At 34.7% G+C, this 19,793-nt stretch overlaps 1 protein-coding gene across 3 annotated transcripts in view; it reads left to right on the forward strand.

Annotated features, from left to right (window-relative positions):
* TUSC3 (tumor suppressor candidate 3) overlaps window positions 1-19,793 on the forward strand; it is a 251,700-nt gene that overhangs the window by 153,245 nt on the left and 78,662 nt on the right. For all 3 annotated transcript variants that reach the window (XM_047715981.1, XM_047716000.1, XM_047715990.1), the window contains exon 6: window positions 403-492. In XM_047715981.1, the coding sequence (XP_047571937.1) occupies window positions 403-492 (90 nt within the window). The remainder of the gene's footprint in view (window positions 1-402; window positions 493-19,793) is intronic.

The following is a 19,793-nucleotide window of genomic DNA, read 5'->3' on the forward strand; positions in this document are numbered from 1 at the left end:
TATTTTATCTTCTGGGTCATTTACTTGTGTTCCTCTGCTTCTTCTAGCCTGCTGTTCATTGCATCAAGCCAGTTTCCAATCTCATTCATTGTATTCTTCATCTCTGTGGTATGGGTCTCCTTGATGTCTTCTATTCTTTTCTCAAGCCCAGTGAGTATCCTTATGATTATTGCTTTAAATTTTCCATCAGGCCTATTACTTATAACTCTGGCTATGGCTTTATCTTGCTCTTTCATTTGGGATTAATTCCCAAAGTCCCATAGTTAGTAAGTAAAAATTATTCTAATGGGTGAAGCGATACATGATTTTTTTAAATTTAGTTTTGTGATCATTATTTTTAAAAGATGCAGAATTCTGATATACTTCGATTTACATATTATAACATTACACCCTGTTTTTCAGTGTATAGTCTTCGCTATGACTTCTGGGCAGATGTGGAATCATATTCGTGGACCTCCATATGCTCATAAGAACCCACACAATGGACAAGTGGTAAGTGTTTGTTCTAAGCATTCATATTTTGAACTTTAATCCTGTTTATTTTTAATATAGTATTCACACACAACATGGGGCCCGAATTAAGGACCCCCAAGATCAAGAGTCAGGTGCTCTACTGACTGGGCCAGTCAGGTACCCCTTTCATCCTGTTTATATAGGAATCAAAAATCATGTGCAGTATTTAGTGAGAACAGATTTTGTCTATAAATCTAAAGTTTTGTTCTTTCCCTTCTAATACTACCTCTACTATATACACACATGCATGCATATATAATGTGTTTTTTTAGGGTGAGGACTGCTTTAGTGTTTAAGAAAATTAGGGTACCTACCACATGAAATAAATGTTCATAACCTATTTTTTCACCTTTACATATTGCTACAGCAGTATTATGTAATGCCAGGAGAGGCAACAGGAATAGTTTGTAGTCGGTGTCCCATTAATGGTAAATTCAGTTAAGAACAGATTAATTAAAACATCATTCAGCACCCTGGCAGTCTTCATATTAGAATGCTACGAAGTGTTTGCTACAACATTAAAAAGGAAAATGATGTGCAGTTGAATCAGTAGCAAAGTTCACATTAATAACTGCTACTGAATTTATTTATTTTGTTTGCTTTACTTTTTTAGGTATTTTGTTTTTGTTTGGTGAATGGGATATATTGTAATCAACTTTGGAAAACTAGATCAACTGTCTTTGGGCTTAATATTTATTAGGTTGGTGAAGATTAACTGTTTAAAAATGTGACTTTCTCTAACTTTTTCATTTTGAAAACACAGATTTTGAGAGAATAATGTAATGACATCCTTCATGTACATGTTACCAAACAATTACCAGCTCATAACAATACTTGTTTCATCTCTTCTTCCTCTCAGTTCTCTTCACCTTCCATACAGAAATACTTCAGTAGGTATCTCTAAAAGACAAGGTCTTTGAAAATCATAACCATGTTGCCACAGTCACCTAGAATATTAAATTCTTAACTCCTAAAATTGCAGTTTTGAATGAGATTTTCATATGGCAGAATGTTATAAATTCTGTTTAACTCTATAGATGACAACATAAGTTTGAGATTCATTGTTTATAGTGCTTCAAATACCTATAATATTAAAGCCAACAAGTTATTATTTCTTCTTCCTACATTATGACTTTCTTTGAACTTCTTTTTTTTTTTTTTTTTTTTTAAAGATTTTATTTATTTATTTGACACAGAGAGATCACAAGTAGACAGAGAGGCAGGCAGAGAGAGAGAGAGGGAAGCAGGCTCCCCGCTGAGCAGAGAGCCCGATGCGGGACTCGATCCCAGGACCCTGAGATCATGACCTGAGCCGAAGGCAGCGGCTTAACCCACTGAGCCACCCAGGCGCCCCTTCTTTGAACTTCTTGATGGAACTCTATACATTGGGGAAATAATTCACTTTGTTCATTGCCGAGTCAGGTTTTAAGGACTAGTTGCTAGCCAGAGTTAGGTAAGGATCAGTTTGGTCTCAGATTTCTCCTGAAGATGGCAATGATACGGTGTCAGAGTTAGACTGTTTGATCAGCTACCATAGTCATTTAGACATAGGTTTTGCCATGTGTGTATATTTTTGAAATCTTTCATTAGTTATAGGAGTTATAGAGTGTTTTTAATAAATTATTTTAAAGAAAAATAAGTGGAAATAATTATCAAGGAAATCTTTCCAACAGCCTGACTAGAAAGTGTTATCCTTTCCTCTCCTCCTTCCTGATACCCATACTCTTCTGTCCCTTTCCTATTGTATTCTTCCTTCGTAGCACTAAATCATCTAATATGCTATCAAATCTACTTATTTTGTATTATTTGTATTTGTCTGCCTTTTACCACGACACCAGTAAGACATAAAAAGTCCTGCTGTCAGGTACTTACCATTACCAGTTTTTGTCACTGATCTGTTCCTATTACATAAAGTCCTAATGCAAAGATTGGATCACTATTATGTTCCTACTAGTTCAGTAAATTTAGGAAATCTTATAAATTTGTTATTACTGTCTTTTAAGAGAATATTCCTTAGGTTGAAAAGCATTAAGCATTGCTTTTTATTTGATTTGTTAAAGTATATGGAAAATTAACCAACATTCTTATGAAATGTGTTTAGTTGATAGGGGAAGAAAAAATAGTTTTTCCTCTACTCTTCTGAGTTTTTGGCTAGGACCATTATAACAAAATACGGAATTATAAGAGAAAAACACATTTATTAAGAAGTATACTTCCTTTATACATGGGAGGTACTCAGGGAAAAATCAGTAATACTCAGAGGTGACCAGGAAAAGCAAGGTAAGTAAAAGTCAGATTTATTGTGCAGAATTAAGTTACAAGGTGCCTTCTCCCCACTCCCCCACATTTCTTGATAAAGGTCTAAAGTTGTCTATAGGAATTTACCTTTCTCCTTCCTGGTAGAGGGGGAGGAGGGACACCTTTGTAATTTTATATGCTACTTTTAGGCAGATTGGGGAGGCCAGAAATCTTTCTTTTATCTTCTCCTCAACTGCCCTCAACTCAGAATAGTCCTTACATGAAAGCTGCTGCCTTTCTTAAAGTAATCTCTATTGTCTATTGCTTTTCTAAATCATCTAATCTTCTTACATGTAGTTTACTGGAGTAATAAGCTCCCAGAGTTTGTGCCAGTAACAGTCACTGACAATGGGTGTGACCTATTGTTTACTGACTACATGTGAGGCAGTAGACTTCATAGCTGAATATTTTAGGATACTAGGTGAATATTCCTAAAACATAAGTTATTATAATACGTATGGACCCAAGTTACCAGTTTACAATCCCAAGTACCTTTCCCATTGTAATTTTACTTTTCAACCTGTTAACTCTTCTACTTTGCAAACAAACTCAGTGTTAGCCTATTTGTGCCATTGTTTGTTTCCTAAATATATGCCTTTTTCCTGCTTCCATTCCTGAAATGTCCTCTATATCTATCTATAAAATTGTACCCATCCTTCATATCTCACCTGATTTTGCCATCCTGCTGAGATGCGTTATGTAATTACATTGGAAGTGTCCCTACTTCCCTTCACATATTTATTAACATGTAATTAGTCCATTTACGTATCTATGCATTTTTTAGTACAATAATTCTTCAATATTTTATATATCCCACTTTAGTCAAATCCTTAGACATAATGGAGTTTCTTTGAAGCTATTTTTATCTTGACAACTTGTATGTAGCTGGTCCTCAGGAAGTGTTTTATTAAATGATTATAAGGATTCATACTAGATTTTTGTTTCTAAAATTAGATTATCTTAATTCTCCTTTTGTTTTTTTTTTGTTTAAGATTTTGTTTATGTATTTATTTGATAGAGAGATCACAAGTAGGCAGAGAGGCAGACAGAGAGAGGAGGAAGCAGGCTCCCTGCTGAGCAGAGAGCCCGATGCGGGATGCGGCTCGATCCCAGACCCTGAGATCATGACCTGAGCTGAAGGCAGAGGCTTAACCCAGGCCACCCTGGGCCACCCAGGCACCCCCTTAATTCTCCTTTTAATGGTCTCACTAGTCAGAAGAAGAATAAGATTAACATGTCACTGTTAATTCAGCATAAACCAGTTCTTCTGACAGGAACATTTATTTTAAAGTTCAGATTAGAGAGAGATTATTTAGAAAATTATTTATCTTTTTCCACATTTTTATATTACTATTTTTCAGGTAGTGATTGGCATGGCCCTTAGGAAAAGATACTCTGAGGCCCAGAGAAACACATTGGGAGAATTTTCTGTAAAGGGAAAAGCATTTCCTTCATACATACATCTTTTAACATATTTATCTTAACTTTCAGCAACTTAGTCAAGTTAGAAATAATGAAATTTAAACCTATAGCTAAGATATTTTTTTTTTTTAAGATTTTATTTATTTGACAGAGATCGCAAGTAGGCAGAGAGAGAGGAAGGAAAGCAGGCTCCCTGCTGAGCAGAGAGCCCGATGTGGGGCTGGATCCCAGAACCCTGGGATCATGACCTGAGCCGAAAGCAGAGGCTTTAACCCACTGAGCCACCCAGGCGCCCCAACAGCTAAGGTATTTCAAAAGATGAATTTTGTTCCAACTCCTTACCCTCTCGTATTTTATAAAAATAAAAAGATCTTAGAAATTCAGGAGCTTCTTCTAGAGCAACGATGCGTGAATGTACTCCTGGCCACAGAGATGTGGATACAGGTTTAAGTTTATGTGAGATATTAACTGCTTAGCAGTATAGACAAAGCCTTTAGTCTGCCTATTAAAGCACTGTGGAAAGGAGCAGCAGAATGTTGCCTGTTAGTATAGAGCTTTTTTCTTGTTTTGCATTTTAACATATTCCCAAGCAAATTTATCTTCCTGCCTTTTATATACATAATGTCAACATACACTGAAAAAGGAAATTATGGTTTAAGTTTTGTTTTAATGAATTGATTTACATAATAATGTGTTTTCATATTACTGAAACAAAATACGAGATTAATTTTGCTTTACAAATGAAATGGTTACTAGTACAGAACTTTAAATAATGATTGTTCATTAGAATGATAATAGTAAATGTTTTTCTTTATAATAGATGTGTTTAAATTTCAAGATATAACTTGAAAATTAGAGCCATCCTTCTTTGGTAATTTCTTCATATTTTAATCTGTATTTCTAAAGAGAAATTACCATGTAGGATTTGTGTTTTTTAGAATATTATAATGAGGCTGTTTACCTCTTTCAGTGGTACGGAGTATCTTATGAATATATAAAGGAATTTTATAACTTGGCATTTATTCTTGATCACCAGTGTACATCAAGTGTGTTAGTGGGGAGTAAGCTGTATAAGACAATTTCCATTTACACTTTGGAGATTTACTTGTAGTTAACTGTTATACATAAAGATCAGCTAATTGAGTTGTAATTTTGCTAATTACATAAATGGTTTACTTCAACTCTGTTAGGTGTTTTAAGGAATTTGTGTTAAATTATTCATGAAGAATTATTTATGTCAGTGTTAGGTTAACGTGAACTAACTTTGTAAATACTTGAGGATTGCATTATGAAATTCTCTATGATTTCCAGAAATATTTATTTTTTTCCTTTTCCTCTGAAGATGTGATTTCTAAATAGAATTCTGGGTTATTAGCTCTTTTGTCCCAAACACTACATAACTAGATTGCCATTTTTCCTGTTTAATAGCAGTTGTCTTTATAAGATCCAGTTTTATATTTTTTAAGCATAAAAACCATGTTAGTTACAAAAAGCCTTTATTTTTTTCCTCTGACCAGTTTTCATTTCAGGTATTGATTAGGATTATCACTTGATATTTCAGGAAATCCATAGAAATTCAAATTCTTGAAAGAGAAGCACAAAGCCAACTGACTTTAGGTTACCAAATTTCAAAACATATATTAAAGCTGCATTACTTAAAACAGCATTTTATTAATTGTGCAAGCTCATTCTGTTATATTGGTGTATTTGTCTTTCATTCAACAGACATATGCACACATTTATGGCCATAGTAATAACCAAAATGTAGTGTGGAACCAGGGCCTTTTTAATAAATGGTGCTAGAGTAATTGAAAAATACAGAATCTTAACAGTTGTCATATACCATAAACATAAATCCCCCTGGATTATGGAGATAAATATGAATGGAAAACATGCTACATTGAAATACCTTACAATTAGGAACTATCATCATCAAGATAAGTCACAGAGTGGAGAAGATATTTGTAATACAGATGTCTTCACAAAGACTTGGATCCAGAAGACATAAAGAAGAAACACAACTCACTGGCAAAAATTTGGGGAAGACTTGATTACACTTTCTCAAAAGAGGCTATAGGAATGGCCACTAAACATATGAAAAGGATTTCAACCTTATTATTACCTATGTAAATGGAAGTTAAAACACAATACAGTGCTCTGATACCATCAGCATAATTATTAAAATCAGTAACACTGATACCATGCAGAGTTTCAAGCAGTTTAAAAGCTGACAACATGTATTAAAACTGATCATACTCATACCCACGATCCTGGAATTTCTCATAAATATATATTTAAGAGAAATGTATACATATGAGTGCCAAATGCAGTGTAGAAAAACGTTAATAGCATTATTCTTAATAGCCCCAGAGTGGCAACAACCTAAATGTCTATCAGTAGAATAAATTATAAATAGTGAAATACAAATAACTGCTTACAACAAAAAGAACAAATCTCAAAGCTATAAAGTGAAAGAAGCCTGGCACAAAACCAGGCAGAACTTATCCATGTGTTAAATGTCAGGGAAGTGGTACATTTGAGCTGTATGGGTTGTAACTGGAATTAGAGGAGACAGGAGGCAGGCACAGTAGATGGCTTGTAGATCCCCATTTCTTCATTTAGGTGATAGGCACACAGGTGTGATCAGTTTGTGAAATTCATCTAACTTTAAACTTGTGAAATATGAACTTTTCTGGGTGTATGCTGTACATCTATAAACATTTTTCTATACTCTGAAAACTAAGACTGATAAAAGAAATGACAATAAACAAGTAAATGGAAAGATATACAACACTCATAAGTGAGAAGAATTAACATTTGGATGTGCAGTGCATACTACACAATGCAGTCTATAGCTTCGGTGTAATCCCTATCAAAATACCAATGGCATTTTTCACAGAACTAGAACAAAGAAATCTAAAATGGAACCACAAAAGATATGGAGTAACCAAAGCTGTCTTGAGAAAGAAATATCTGGCAGTGTCAAGAGCCTTGATTTTAAAGTATACTACCAAGCTATGGTAATCAAAACAGTATACTACTATACAAAAACACATAGATCAGTGGAGCAGCTTAAAGTCCACAAATCATTCACGTTATTGAGGCTTATTACATGGGCTTAATCTTTGACAAAGGAGGCAAGAATATACAATGGGGAAAAGATGGTCTCTTCGATACATGGTGTTGGGAAAACTAGACCACTTTCTTAAAATATACACAAAAAGGGATTTAAGACTTCAGTACAAGCCTGGAGAAATTCTTAAAAGGTAACATAGTATTGGACATTTCTCTAAGCAATATTTTCCTTGATATTTCTTTAGGCAAGAGCAAAAAAGGTTAAAATCAACAACTGGGACTATATCAAGCAAAAAGCTTTTACATAGGGAAGGAAATCATTAACAAAATGAAAAGGCAGCCTACTGGATGGGAGAAGATATGTACAAAGGATATATTTGATAAGGGGTTAATATCAAAAATACATAGAAAACTCACACAACTCAGTAACAAAAAAAGAAAACAGTATAATTAAAAAATGAGCAGAGGACCTGAACAGTTTTCCAAAGAATACAACAGATACAGGAAGAGATGCTCAAAACCACTAATCATCAGTGACTGCAAATCAAAGCCACAAGAGATATCACCTAACGTGGCAGAACGGAGAGAGTCGAAAAGACAAAGTAACGGGTTAGCAGGAGGAAAGGGAACACTCCTGTGTGAATGGTGGGAAAGCAATATGACGACACCACTGTGAAAAACAGTATGGATGCTCCTCAAAAACTCAGAACTACTCTGTGATCCGGCAATTGCACTTCTGGGTATTTATCCAAAGAAAATGAAAACACTAATTTGAAAAGATAATATGCACCTCTATGTTTATTGCAGCATTATTTACAACAGCCAAGATATAGATGCAAGGTAAGCGTTCATTATTAGGTGAAGAGATGAAGATGTGATGTACACACAAACACACAATGGAATGTTACTCATCCATAAAGAAGGAAATCTTGTCATTTGAGGCAACATGGATGGACCTAGAGGGTATCATGCTAAGTGAAATAAGTCAGAGAAAGGCAAATACCATCTAATTTCACTTGTATGTAGAATCTAAAGAACAAATTAAAGCAGAAACAGTCAAATACAGAGAACAAAGTGTCAGTTGTCAGAGGGAAGAGGCAGGGGTTGAGAGATGGGTAGAATGGGGAAGAACATTAAAAATTAGAAATTTCTACTTATAAGGAGAATGCAATGTACAGCATAGGGAATATGGTAGTATTTTAACAAGTTTGTGTGGTGATGGATATATGTAGTTTATTGTGATCATTTTGTCTGGTTAATAAATGGGGAATCACTATGTTGTACACCTGAAAATTAATAAGAAAAATTTCCAGAACATAAAGGCTTTCAATGAATGCTTAAAAATTTCATGCTTTAGATGCTAATAATTCTGAGTTCAATCCTATCACCTATTTTTTGTTGTCTAATGGTCAAACTTACCCAAAAGACTGGTGTCAAAGATTAAATAAGATCATTGTTATTATTCTCTAAATTTTTCCTCATTAGATGTTTGGTAAGTACTGCATTTGTATTACTCATGTAGAAGTGAATGGTACATATTCATTGATAAGGAAATTTTGTTTAACCCAAAGCTTTCAAACTTATTTTGTCTCCATTCACCTTACATAGCTACTAGATACATTCTGAGAAATGCTGATATGTAATATATATAGTGCTTTTGATGCACATTATCTTGTAGATACTAAGGAACAATACTGTGAGGTCAGAGAGCAGGTATTTTATAAATGAAGAAAAATAATATTTCAAGATAAAGGAGTAGTCAGAATTAGAATGGCAAGTCTTCTAACATGATAAACTCATTCATGGACTAATTTCATGATAATTTGACTGAATTATTTTAAAATATATATCTCTAAATTTATATGGTTAATAACAGTGGTTAATGTTTAAATCTTGATAAAATCCATTTTAAAATTCTGCCTGAAATGTTAAGAAATCTGAGACCTATGCATCAGAGATAATGCCTATTTTCTTCATAAAGATTGCCTATTTAAATATGGGTGAGGGGCGCCTGGGTGGCTCAGTGGGTTAAGCCGCTGCCTTCGGCTCAGGTCATGATCTCAGGGTCCTGGGATCGAGTCCCACATCGGGCTCTCTGCTCAGCAAGAAGCCTGCTTCCCTCTCTCTCTCTCTGCCTGCCTCTCCATCTACTTGTGATCTCTCTCTGTCAAATAAATAAATAAAATCTTTAAAAAAATAAAAATTAAAAAATAAATAAATATGGGTGAAAGATCATGCAACCTCTGTAATCTTGACAAATAGAATCCTTTTAAATATGACCAAGACTTAATAAGACCCTGGAGACTTAAAGATATATATGGCTAGGTGTAGTCCTAAAAATGTATCATTTGCTTCTAGGCTGTTTTTTTCTGATTCTCCTAATTAGTTTTTTAAATAGGATACTTTGCCTTCTTCTATTTCAGCTTTTGCTTTTAAAATTTACTCTCTGATCATAAAATTAATAAGTGTTCATTGTGGAAATTTAGAAAAGTATAAAATATGTATCAGTAAATGATACCACCTTACAGTTTCGCATCAAGGGGAGAGACTGCATCAGGTAATCAAAGTGCTATCTATAGGTAATAGATTAAACTGTGAAGTAATGAGAAATAGGAAATGCATAGCATTAAAATCTTAGCTAGTCATTCAAAATATGAGAAGAGAGCTTAAAAGGCCACTGAGAAATGAATGGCTTTTTCTTGCATCAAGATATAGATATATCTAGATGTATATATACATATACTAGATGTATATATACTAGATTGTACATATATATGTATATAAATATGTGTATATATACACAAACATATATATATATACATAAACACCTTCTATATCCACACAGTTGAAAAAAGGGAATGAATCTGTATACATTCTCAGGATGATACAACAAAAACATGACAGTGAAACAGAAGATTTTCAGGGTTAAGATGATTATATATGCTGATTATATGTAATATATGTGATTATATGTGCCTCATATACCTCTTCCTTCCTTCTGGTTACGACACTGATACAACACTGGTAGAGATTCATCAGAATGAGAAACTTAGGGTTTCCTTGACTTGGCTTTGTAATTCTCTTCTAACACCAAAGTAAGAGAGAACTTCCATTAACATCAGGAGCTGTTGAAGTAAACATTGGCACACAGTTTCTTTTTGCTTATGAACTTCATCATAGTTCACTCTTATGTGTTCATTAATATGCTGACGTGTATCTTACTTATCCCGCAAAAATACTGTTTCACTTCACATGCCCTTTCTCTTACCAGAGTGTTTTGTGTTTTACTTTTCATGCTGTCATGGCTCTGTTGAGCTACTGGTGGGGAACACAAGCTCTTAACAGATTCATATGAAAAGCCATGGTTCTTTCTGTATAACACCATTAAGTAGTGTTTCAGAAGTAGAAGCTTCACATCTAATATTTTTCCCACACTTGATAAATTTGGAATCCTGTAATATTAGGGAAGTATTATCTGGACTTTCCTGACTTATAAAATTTCAGTACAGGTATACATGATTTCTGTTCCAATGCTACATTAAACATTATTGCCCTTATATATTGCCTGTCTTTCAAATAGTAGTGAAGGGATGTTTGGGATGAATTTGCCCCCCACTCTCAGGGAACATTTGGTAGTTTCTAGATACAGTTTTGGTTGTTAAAACTGTGGGGGCAGCTGCCTGCTAATAACAATGATAGAGGCCAGAGATGCTGGTAAACATCTCATAGTGCAAAGGACAGTTGCCCACAACAATGAATGGTCTGGTCCCAAATGTCAGAATGTTAAAAGCAGCAGCCCTGTTTTAGAGCTACAGAGAACCTTAATTTTGTCTTCTCAGATGTTTGCAGCCAAGGAAACATTCCAACTAGCATTTATACTCAAAGGTTGACTTTCTTTAAAAAAAAAAGAAAAAAAATTTAAGTAAATAAATTTTAAGTAATACTGAAAGCCGGGGCACCTGGGTGGCTCAGTGGGTTAAAGCCTCTGCCTTCGGCTCAGGGTCCTGGGATCCAGCCCCACATCTGGCTCTCTGCTTGGCAGGGAGCCTGCCTCCCCCGCCCCTCTGCTTGCCTCTCTGCCTACTTGTAATCTCTGTCAAATAAATAAATAAAATCTTTAAAAAAAAATAAATACTGAAAGCCAGCAGTAAATATATTGAAATAGAAATGTTTTTTACATAATCGTTTTCTTTAATATACCTTAGTAAACATGATTTAATCTGACATTTTATATGCTTAAAAAGAGACGTTTACCTAAGAGAAGGTGAAGAAGATTCTTAATCCCAATCATTTTTATGCCTTTGTTCTGTACTGTGTAAGAGAAACAAACAGCGTTGAATTTTTCCCAAGCTCTGCCTCTTACTGGTTATATCATTAGGGGGGAGAGTACTTAGTCTCTCTTCTGTAAAATAAGTCTAATCTTGCTTTTCTTACCTTATATAATTCTTTACAAAATATGATAGTAGATGTATAAGCAGTTTTAAAAAAGGAAAACACTCAGCCTTAGTTTGGATTCTTCCCAAAACAGTCTCAGAGGTAGTAATTCAATTAAGAGTATGTACATCTGTTTTTTTTAAAGATTTTATTTATTTATTTATTTATTTGACAGAGAAAGAGATCACAAGTAGGCAGAGAGGCAGACGGGGGCGGGGGGGGGGGGAGCAGGCTCCCGCTGAGCAGAGAGCCCGATGCGGGGCTCGATCCCAGGACCCTGAGATCACGACCTGAGCTGAAGGCAGAGGCTTAACCCACTGAGCCACCCAGGCTCCCCTATCTGTTGTATCTTTTAAGTTTTTGCAATTCTTATATAGATTGACAAATCATTTATTCCTTTATAGAAGATTTGTTATTGATGCTCTATCAACAGGGTCTGTGTTTTTAATTGTATTTTTCCATAGCAGTATGCATTGCAGTCCTCTTAGCTATGTATCCCTACTGCTTTTTTACCTTAAAATTGACGGGAAACAGGGGTGGGAATGGCACATAGTTTGTGACCATCAATAGGATCTACATATATTGAGTCTGTCAGTTCCAAACTTCTGATTCTAGCTTTAATAGTCTTAATATTTTAACTGAACTGAGCAAATTGGGTCAGAGAGCTTAATAAAAGACTATGGAGAGGGGCGCCTGGGTGGCTCAGTGGGTTAAGGCCTCTGCCTTCGGCTCAGGTCATGATCCCAGGGTCCTGGGATCGAGCCCCACATCGGGCTCTCTGCTCAGTGGCAAGCCTGCTTCCCCTTCTCTCTCTGCCTGGCTCTCTGCCTGTGATTTCTCTCTCTGTCAAATAAAGAAATTAAAAAAAAAAAAAAGTCCTTTTTAAAAAAGACTATGGAGTATGTTGTTAGCTTTTCATTTAGCTATTAGTTTATAAATTTCAACATTTGTAATATTGGTGACCGTTCATATTTTCATATATTGTGGAGTAAAAAACATGTCTACAAGATCTAAAAATGCTCTTAGAATGATTTTCACTGCACTGAACTGAATGTAAGTGTGTAGAGAGTGTAAAGAAAATTAATAGTGCTCACAGTATGGTGCTGTGCTGATTTGCAAGTTTGTTTGTTTGTCACCATTAAGATGTTATGTAATGGGACAAGGCAAGTACTAATGGTCCACTTAACAGCATGAAAGTCATCACAAAAGCAGTTATTACTGTGTAGCTAAAGGGAAACTGTATGGTCACATGGGATATAAAGATTATTTTCTGTTAAAAAAAAAGACATCATCCTGAAGAAAATACATTCAGTGAAATAAAGCTTATCTATAGCTCATAACTGTGAACATATATAAGAGTAGTGTTCTTTCTGTTTTCATTTCCCTGGATTTGACTTTTAGCTACTACCTGAGGATTGCTATCAGTTTACCATATAAAATCCAAAATATTTCACTGCATTAAAGCTACTTCAGTTGTAAATGAAACTAAGAGCTGTGTTCTCTGTGCACACTGAAAAATATTGTATTGCAAAAATGGCATGATGCTTAATACAGAATTTATCATAATGAAGCACTTTTTCTGCATCTCAGGCAGCCGTAATAGTCTTAAACTTTTTCCAATTCTTCCATACTTTTAGACCTCAAGGATTTTGCATATGCTAGCTTTTTGAGAGACATATTTTAGCCTTAAGTTGGAAACTGTATAGACTTATTTCAACTAAGCACAAATATTTTGAATGGAAATATTTGCAGGATGTTCAGTAGTTTTATTGTAATCTTCATACCTCCACCACAGACTATGTCATTTAAATAAATTCAGATAATCATAATCAATATACATTGAAGAAATGCAGAAACTTTACAATAGATTTTGGAGTTGGGATTCTGCCCTTTCACTTATTTGTGTTCTTATTTTTCCATGCAGTAGACATTTTCTGAGAGCCCATTAAATGTTATGTCCCAGATTTGCCTTAGTAGTGCTAGTATATCATGGAGCTCATAGACTAGTGGAGAGAGATGACATCATACGGGTTTGCCTAAAAGCTCAGTTAGTAAAGCTTCACCTCTTCGTGCATTCATTGCACGGTATTAGAAACTGAAATTGTTTTCTCATTTTGCCTCAGTACCCTGGTCACTTTGTTGCTAGAATCTTGTGTTTTCGAAGTTTTGGATGGAACTTCCAAAAGTTCCAAAACAGATGGAAAGTTCTGTCATTCCAACTTCTAATAAGACCATGTAAATGTCAATAACACAGTAAGTTTTGCCTTATATCATCTTATTCCTTCTGATATTTTTTTGTGTCTTAGTTGGACTCTGGTAAAACTCCTTCCCTTTTAGCACCTGCTGCCATTGCTTTGTGCCTTCATCATCACAATATGCAGTCTTAAAACTCTGCCTGACCTTGATTACCAACTTCTGGAACCAACCCAAACTATGCCTACTCTTGCTTTCAGCTGTTGCTATTTGTGATCTGGCAATTAAGAAGGACATTGTGATTTGTATCCTTACCTCTGATCAAAGCATTTCACATGATAGATATTAAATACATAGTTGAATAGATGAATAAATATGCCCGTGCTAAAAGGAACTCCTAGTTTTAGCCTCTCAAAAATGTTTATTTAAAAAAAGTGATTTTGGGACAGTCGGTTAGAGTCTGCCTTTGGCACAGGTCATGATCCCGTAGTCCTGGAATTGAGTCCCGATTCAGCCTTTTCTCCCTTTGCCTGCCACACGCGCTCTCTCTGACAAATAAAATCTTAAAAATAATAATCGTAAAGAAAAAAATGAAAAAATGGTTTTCCCTAAGTTCTATTTGTATTTTGTAATTAACACCTTGAAAGCATATACACAGAGAATTAAAGAACTACAAAATGAGAATGTGTTTTCTTTTGTCAAACTTAATCTACTACAGTTAAATATTCTGAGACTCCAGAATAAATACAGTGTCAGAGGAGAAAAGAGACAAACAGAAAAACATTCTTTCCACAGAGAAAACGATATATTGCTTTCTAACTGGTTCATATTGTTTAAATTTTTCCACTTTGGGATAATTATTTAGTGCATTGGCAAGAGTAATGTGGCTTTTAAAATCCAACGACATTATTCTCATCCTACCAATAAAATTAAGTCAGTTATATTAAACATAATAGGCATACACCTTCTAGTTTGAAAAAAAATAAAGTTCTGTCTTTCCAACTTCTAATAAGACCGTGTAAATGTCAATAACACAGTAATTCTTGTTTAATATAAATTTTTTAAACATTTTCCATGGGGCAAATAATACATTATGTGTTTTTAAAAATAAAACAATAAACATTGTATTTTGATTCTCTGGAATCCTAATCACTGATATAAATGCAACTAACTTTTCATAAACCTAGATGAAATTTACGTTCAAAAGTTACTTCAGTATATCACCTTTAGATAAAAAGATTAGAAGCTATGTGAAAATTTGTAAAATTTAAGTATTAGGTTCAGTGAAATATGTTTTACTGTTTCTTATATTAGGGAAGTTTTGTGGGGTTTTTTGTTTTGGTAAAGTCTTAAGCACCATCAGTCACATGTCTCAAATATTTATCAAAACAGAGAACCAAATATATTGTGTCACTTTTATATTAAATAAAGGTCACAGTATGATTTGGTCATGTTCTTAGGCCAGATTATGCTTTAGTTTATAAGTTCTAAAACTTCAAAATAATTAATAACTCTAAAGGGAAGAAACAATAGATATGTGCTAGAAAAATTTCCCATTACTTTGGATGAGTCATGTTGAATATTTTAAAATAACAACAGATCTCTCTCACTTGTGGTGTCATTTTTGCTTAAAAAAAAAAATAGCCTAAAGCATGGAAGAATAGCATGTAGATTAAAAAATGAATCAGATTTATTTTTTGTTAACTCTGGTTTATAATAAACAGAAAATATTTTATTGTAACTATTATAATTTTGGAATGACGTTTTTCCTTTCTCCATACTTCTAAGCCCTTTCTCTCCTACTTCAACTGTCACTGTTTTGGTAAAGTTTCTTCTTTATGCTCTTGGATGCATATAAAATTTTCCTATTAAGTTACTTGTCTTACGTTTCAGTTTTATGGGTTTTTTTGCATAATCATGTCCCCTAATTTTTTAGAGTATCTTGAGCACAGAATCAAAATATTACTTGTCTTTATAATCTTCTTTATAAGACTGTATACACTTATGAATAAATGAGCAAGCCAAAAAATATGCACAAAAAATGACCAAACCTAATGGACATATATGTAGATTTTTTTCTTCTATATATAGCCTACTGATGCTACCTGTGTTTCCCTAGCTTTTTATAAAGCATTTTGACATTTTTATAAAATGTCAAAGTTTTTATTTTTCATTTTTTGCTTGTTTTAGGTTAACCTTAAAGAGTGCTTTTTTTTTTTCTATTAACTGGGAGACCATTGACTAATTTAGTATAGAAATGATTTATGAAATTATTTCTTGCTCTATAACTATATGTATTTACTCTATTTAATACTTTTCCAGTACAGATTGTAATTGTTTATTGCTTACATGCATGAAAGTTTAATCTATTTAAAAGATTCTGGACTGGTTCCAAGTGTGTGTATTTAATTTGGACTTACCCCAAATTGTGTTTTGAAATACAGAGTTAATATATACCATAAAATGTTTTAAAACAATTTTAAAATATTACTTGCCTCTGCTATAATGTATAATCTCATTTTATCCATGAGTGTAACTTTTTAAAAGTTTTAAGCCTCATTCCTGAATTTTATAATAGATATACTAACAGAGGAGCTGCTGTGTTAATAATGCAAAAATGCTTTAATTCACTCCCAAAGAAGCAATTACTGTAAATAGCAACATTTTATTTCTGCCAAGAAATTATTGTGTCCTACATCACATCTCACAAGAATCTGTCAAAAGCCCTGAAAGTTAGGTAACATTATAGTTTCCTTTCACTAACAAAATGCAAACAGATTTTTTTCCCCCCACAGCAGAAGGGAACATTATGAACTAAGTCATCACTATTTATTGTATCTGAAATTTGATTTGCAATTTATTTACTTATTAAGTTTCAGTTTCAGGCTCAAAATGTAAACTAGGAATCTTTGGTAATGATTTTCCAGTTATAGGAGATTGCATTATACCATGGTGCTCTTTCTTTGAAGTACATACCTGTCTAGGTTCAGTCTAATTGGATATGCAAACTAATACTATGATTAATAAGGGAGCAAAAATGGTATATGCTTTTCAAAAAATTTAATAGTATAAATAATGTAAGATTGCACATATAGCGAGTACACTACCACTTTCTGCTGTTCTTCAGAAGTCCTGCAACTGTTCGATTCATACAAACTATCTCAAGCCTCATATATGAAGAAGAAACATTTGCATCATCATAATCTCTATGGCATCTAAATTCTTTGGAACTATTACATCTCAAAATATTTGCCATTAGATAATTATAGTTTCTGACAGTATATACTGTTTGACAGTATATGTTGACTGTACCATTCCCATACTTGACATGAAAATGAAGTGGTTTTTTTTTTTTTTTTTGCCTTTCATTGTGATATGTCCTCATGATATTCTAATACTGTTTATATTTTAAGTTTTGAGAAATAATTTTTTCTCCATTTTGCTTATTGGTTAAAAATTGAGTTTTGAAGGCATGGATTGTCTTCAATATATATTAAACAACTAACAGCTTTATCAAAATACACTAAATATAACTAGCAATCTCTAAGTGTAATAAGTCCTCAGTCAGTTGTTATTTATACTTCATTACTGATTAAAATGAAAAAACCTTTAGTAATGGCTTAGAGTGTTTTCACTTTCTCATTTTTCCCCTTCTACTCCTTCCATTCACTGTGGTTTTAAAAACTTTCAAACCTTTATACTGCTCTCTTATTCTCTCACTCTCTGTTTACTATTTCATTAATGCTTGTAAAATCCTAGACACCCTGGAATTTTAAGTGTCCAGCTATCAACAGTCAAAATCAATGGTAAAATCTAGCATTAAAAGGGATGGTATGATCTGAGACAATTAATGTGGTTTCTAAAAGTGCTAATTGCAAAAAAAATAGTGTATAAGAACTTTAGCTTCCTTGTCTACCCACAAAGATCAATGGATAGACAATTATTCACAAATAACAACACTGCAAGAAGCTATAGAGTCCATTGTTAGCAACACAGTGAACAAAAAAACCTGAGAACAGAAGCACAACAAAAGAAGGAAGACTGCTTCATTTTGCATGCCATCATCACATGCTGGCATTATTCAGCACAAAGAAAGAACTTTCCCAGGTAGAAAGGATTCCCAGAACCTAAGAGGGAAGAGGGGATGAACAAAACGCTTATTCTGACTTTTGGTGTACTGTGCCATGGTCCCTTTCAATTTTACCCACCCAGACCAACAAAGTTGAGACATGTAGTACCAGCAAGGATCAAGCTGGACAGGAAGAGACTGCTATTAGCTGACACTCAGCAGGAGCGATTCTCACAGAGATCTGCTCTGAGCATAAACTCAGTAGGTGAAGCCAATGACCAAAATAGCCACCAAGGACCCCCTGCAAATTTTGCCATTTTTCACCTCACAGGTATTTCTTTTTTAAGTTTTATTTATTTAAATTCTCCATACCAAACATAGGGCTCTGACTCCAAACCTCGAGATCAAGAGTGGTAGGTTCTTCCAATCGAGCCAGCCATATTCTCTCTCTCACACACACACGTGCACGCGCGCGTATTTCTATTCACTGACCCCAGCTGCTGAGTTCAACCCTGCCCCACTGGAGCCTGGGAGTCCTGTTGGAAGCCACTCCAGGGCTCTGCCATGCAAGATGAAAGCCTAGAAGCCCTGCTTATCACTACCATGGTAGACTGAGCTGAAGAATAAAGAGACAGCAACCCCCCCAACCCAACCAGCTACCAACACATGCCCCTCACTTGGCTCCCTGGACCACTAGACACAGGGTGACATCACACTCCATTGTGCCCCCACCCACAGAAAGGTTTTTCTTATCAAAGTCAGTCCATAAGGTCTGGAAGATGCAACTGCTTCTTACAATGTTTAGATACCAAAGCAAGTCTATAGGGATTATAAAGAATCAGAGAAACAAGACTCCACCAAAGGAGAATAAACCTTTAATAACTGTCCCCAAAGAAATGGAGATTCAGGAATTGCCCAATAAAGAACTGAAAATAATTGCTCTAAAGATGATTAGCTGTAAGAGAACAAATGAACAATACTAGGAAAACAATTTAAGAGCAAAGTGAGAAATTCACCAAGGAGCTAGAAGAGGAAGATTAATATCCGCAAGCAAGCTGACGAAGGCTGCTGCCAAGGCTTCATGCTCACAGTGTGTGGAAGAAACTGCTGAGCAGGACGCCCACAGCAACTCACTGCAGGCAGCAGGTTTGAGCACTAACCTACCCATCAGCAAGCCTGAAGGGGCTGCAGCCAGGCCTCTCTGCTAATTGTATGGGGAGCAAACCTCGACAGTGGTTCACTGCAGACAGGTGACAAGGAGCAAACCATGCCCAACAGTATGCCCACAGCAGTAATGGCTCAGCCATAACAGGAGGGCATATATATAGCTCACACAGGGAACATACATCAACCACCTAGTTCTGGTGATAGGGGGAATTGCACTATAGGGCACCACAGGGTCCCTTTTACATAAGGCCACAAGATGAGACATAGCTGAACCTGCATGATAGGTAGAGTGTTAGACAAAATGAGAAGGCAAAGGAATGTGTCCCAAATGAAAGAACAAAACAAAATTATAAAAAAAGATGTAACAGAGATAAATAGCATTACCAGTGAAGACCTCTAAGTAAGTCATAAAGCTAATCCTCAGACTTGATGGAAGGCTGTGTGAACACGGTGAGAACATCAGCAAGAGATAGAAAATATAAAAACCAATCAGAGCTGAAGAATACCATTACTGAAATGAAAAATACAGTAGGTGAATCACCACTGGATTAAAGCATACAGAAAAACAGATCAGTAGTCCTGAAGACAAGATAATGCAAAGCAAACCAAATAGCAAAAAAGA

This window comes from Lutra lutra, chromosome 2 (assembly GCF_902655055.1).
Source record: "Lutra lutra chromosome 2, mLutLut1.2, whole genome shotgun sequence".
Taxonomy (NCBI): domain Eukaryota; kingdom Metazoa; phylum Chordata; class Mammalia; order Carnivora; family Mustelidae; genus Lutra; species Lutra lutra.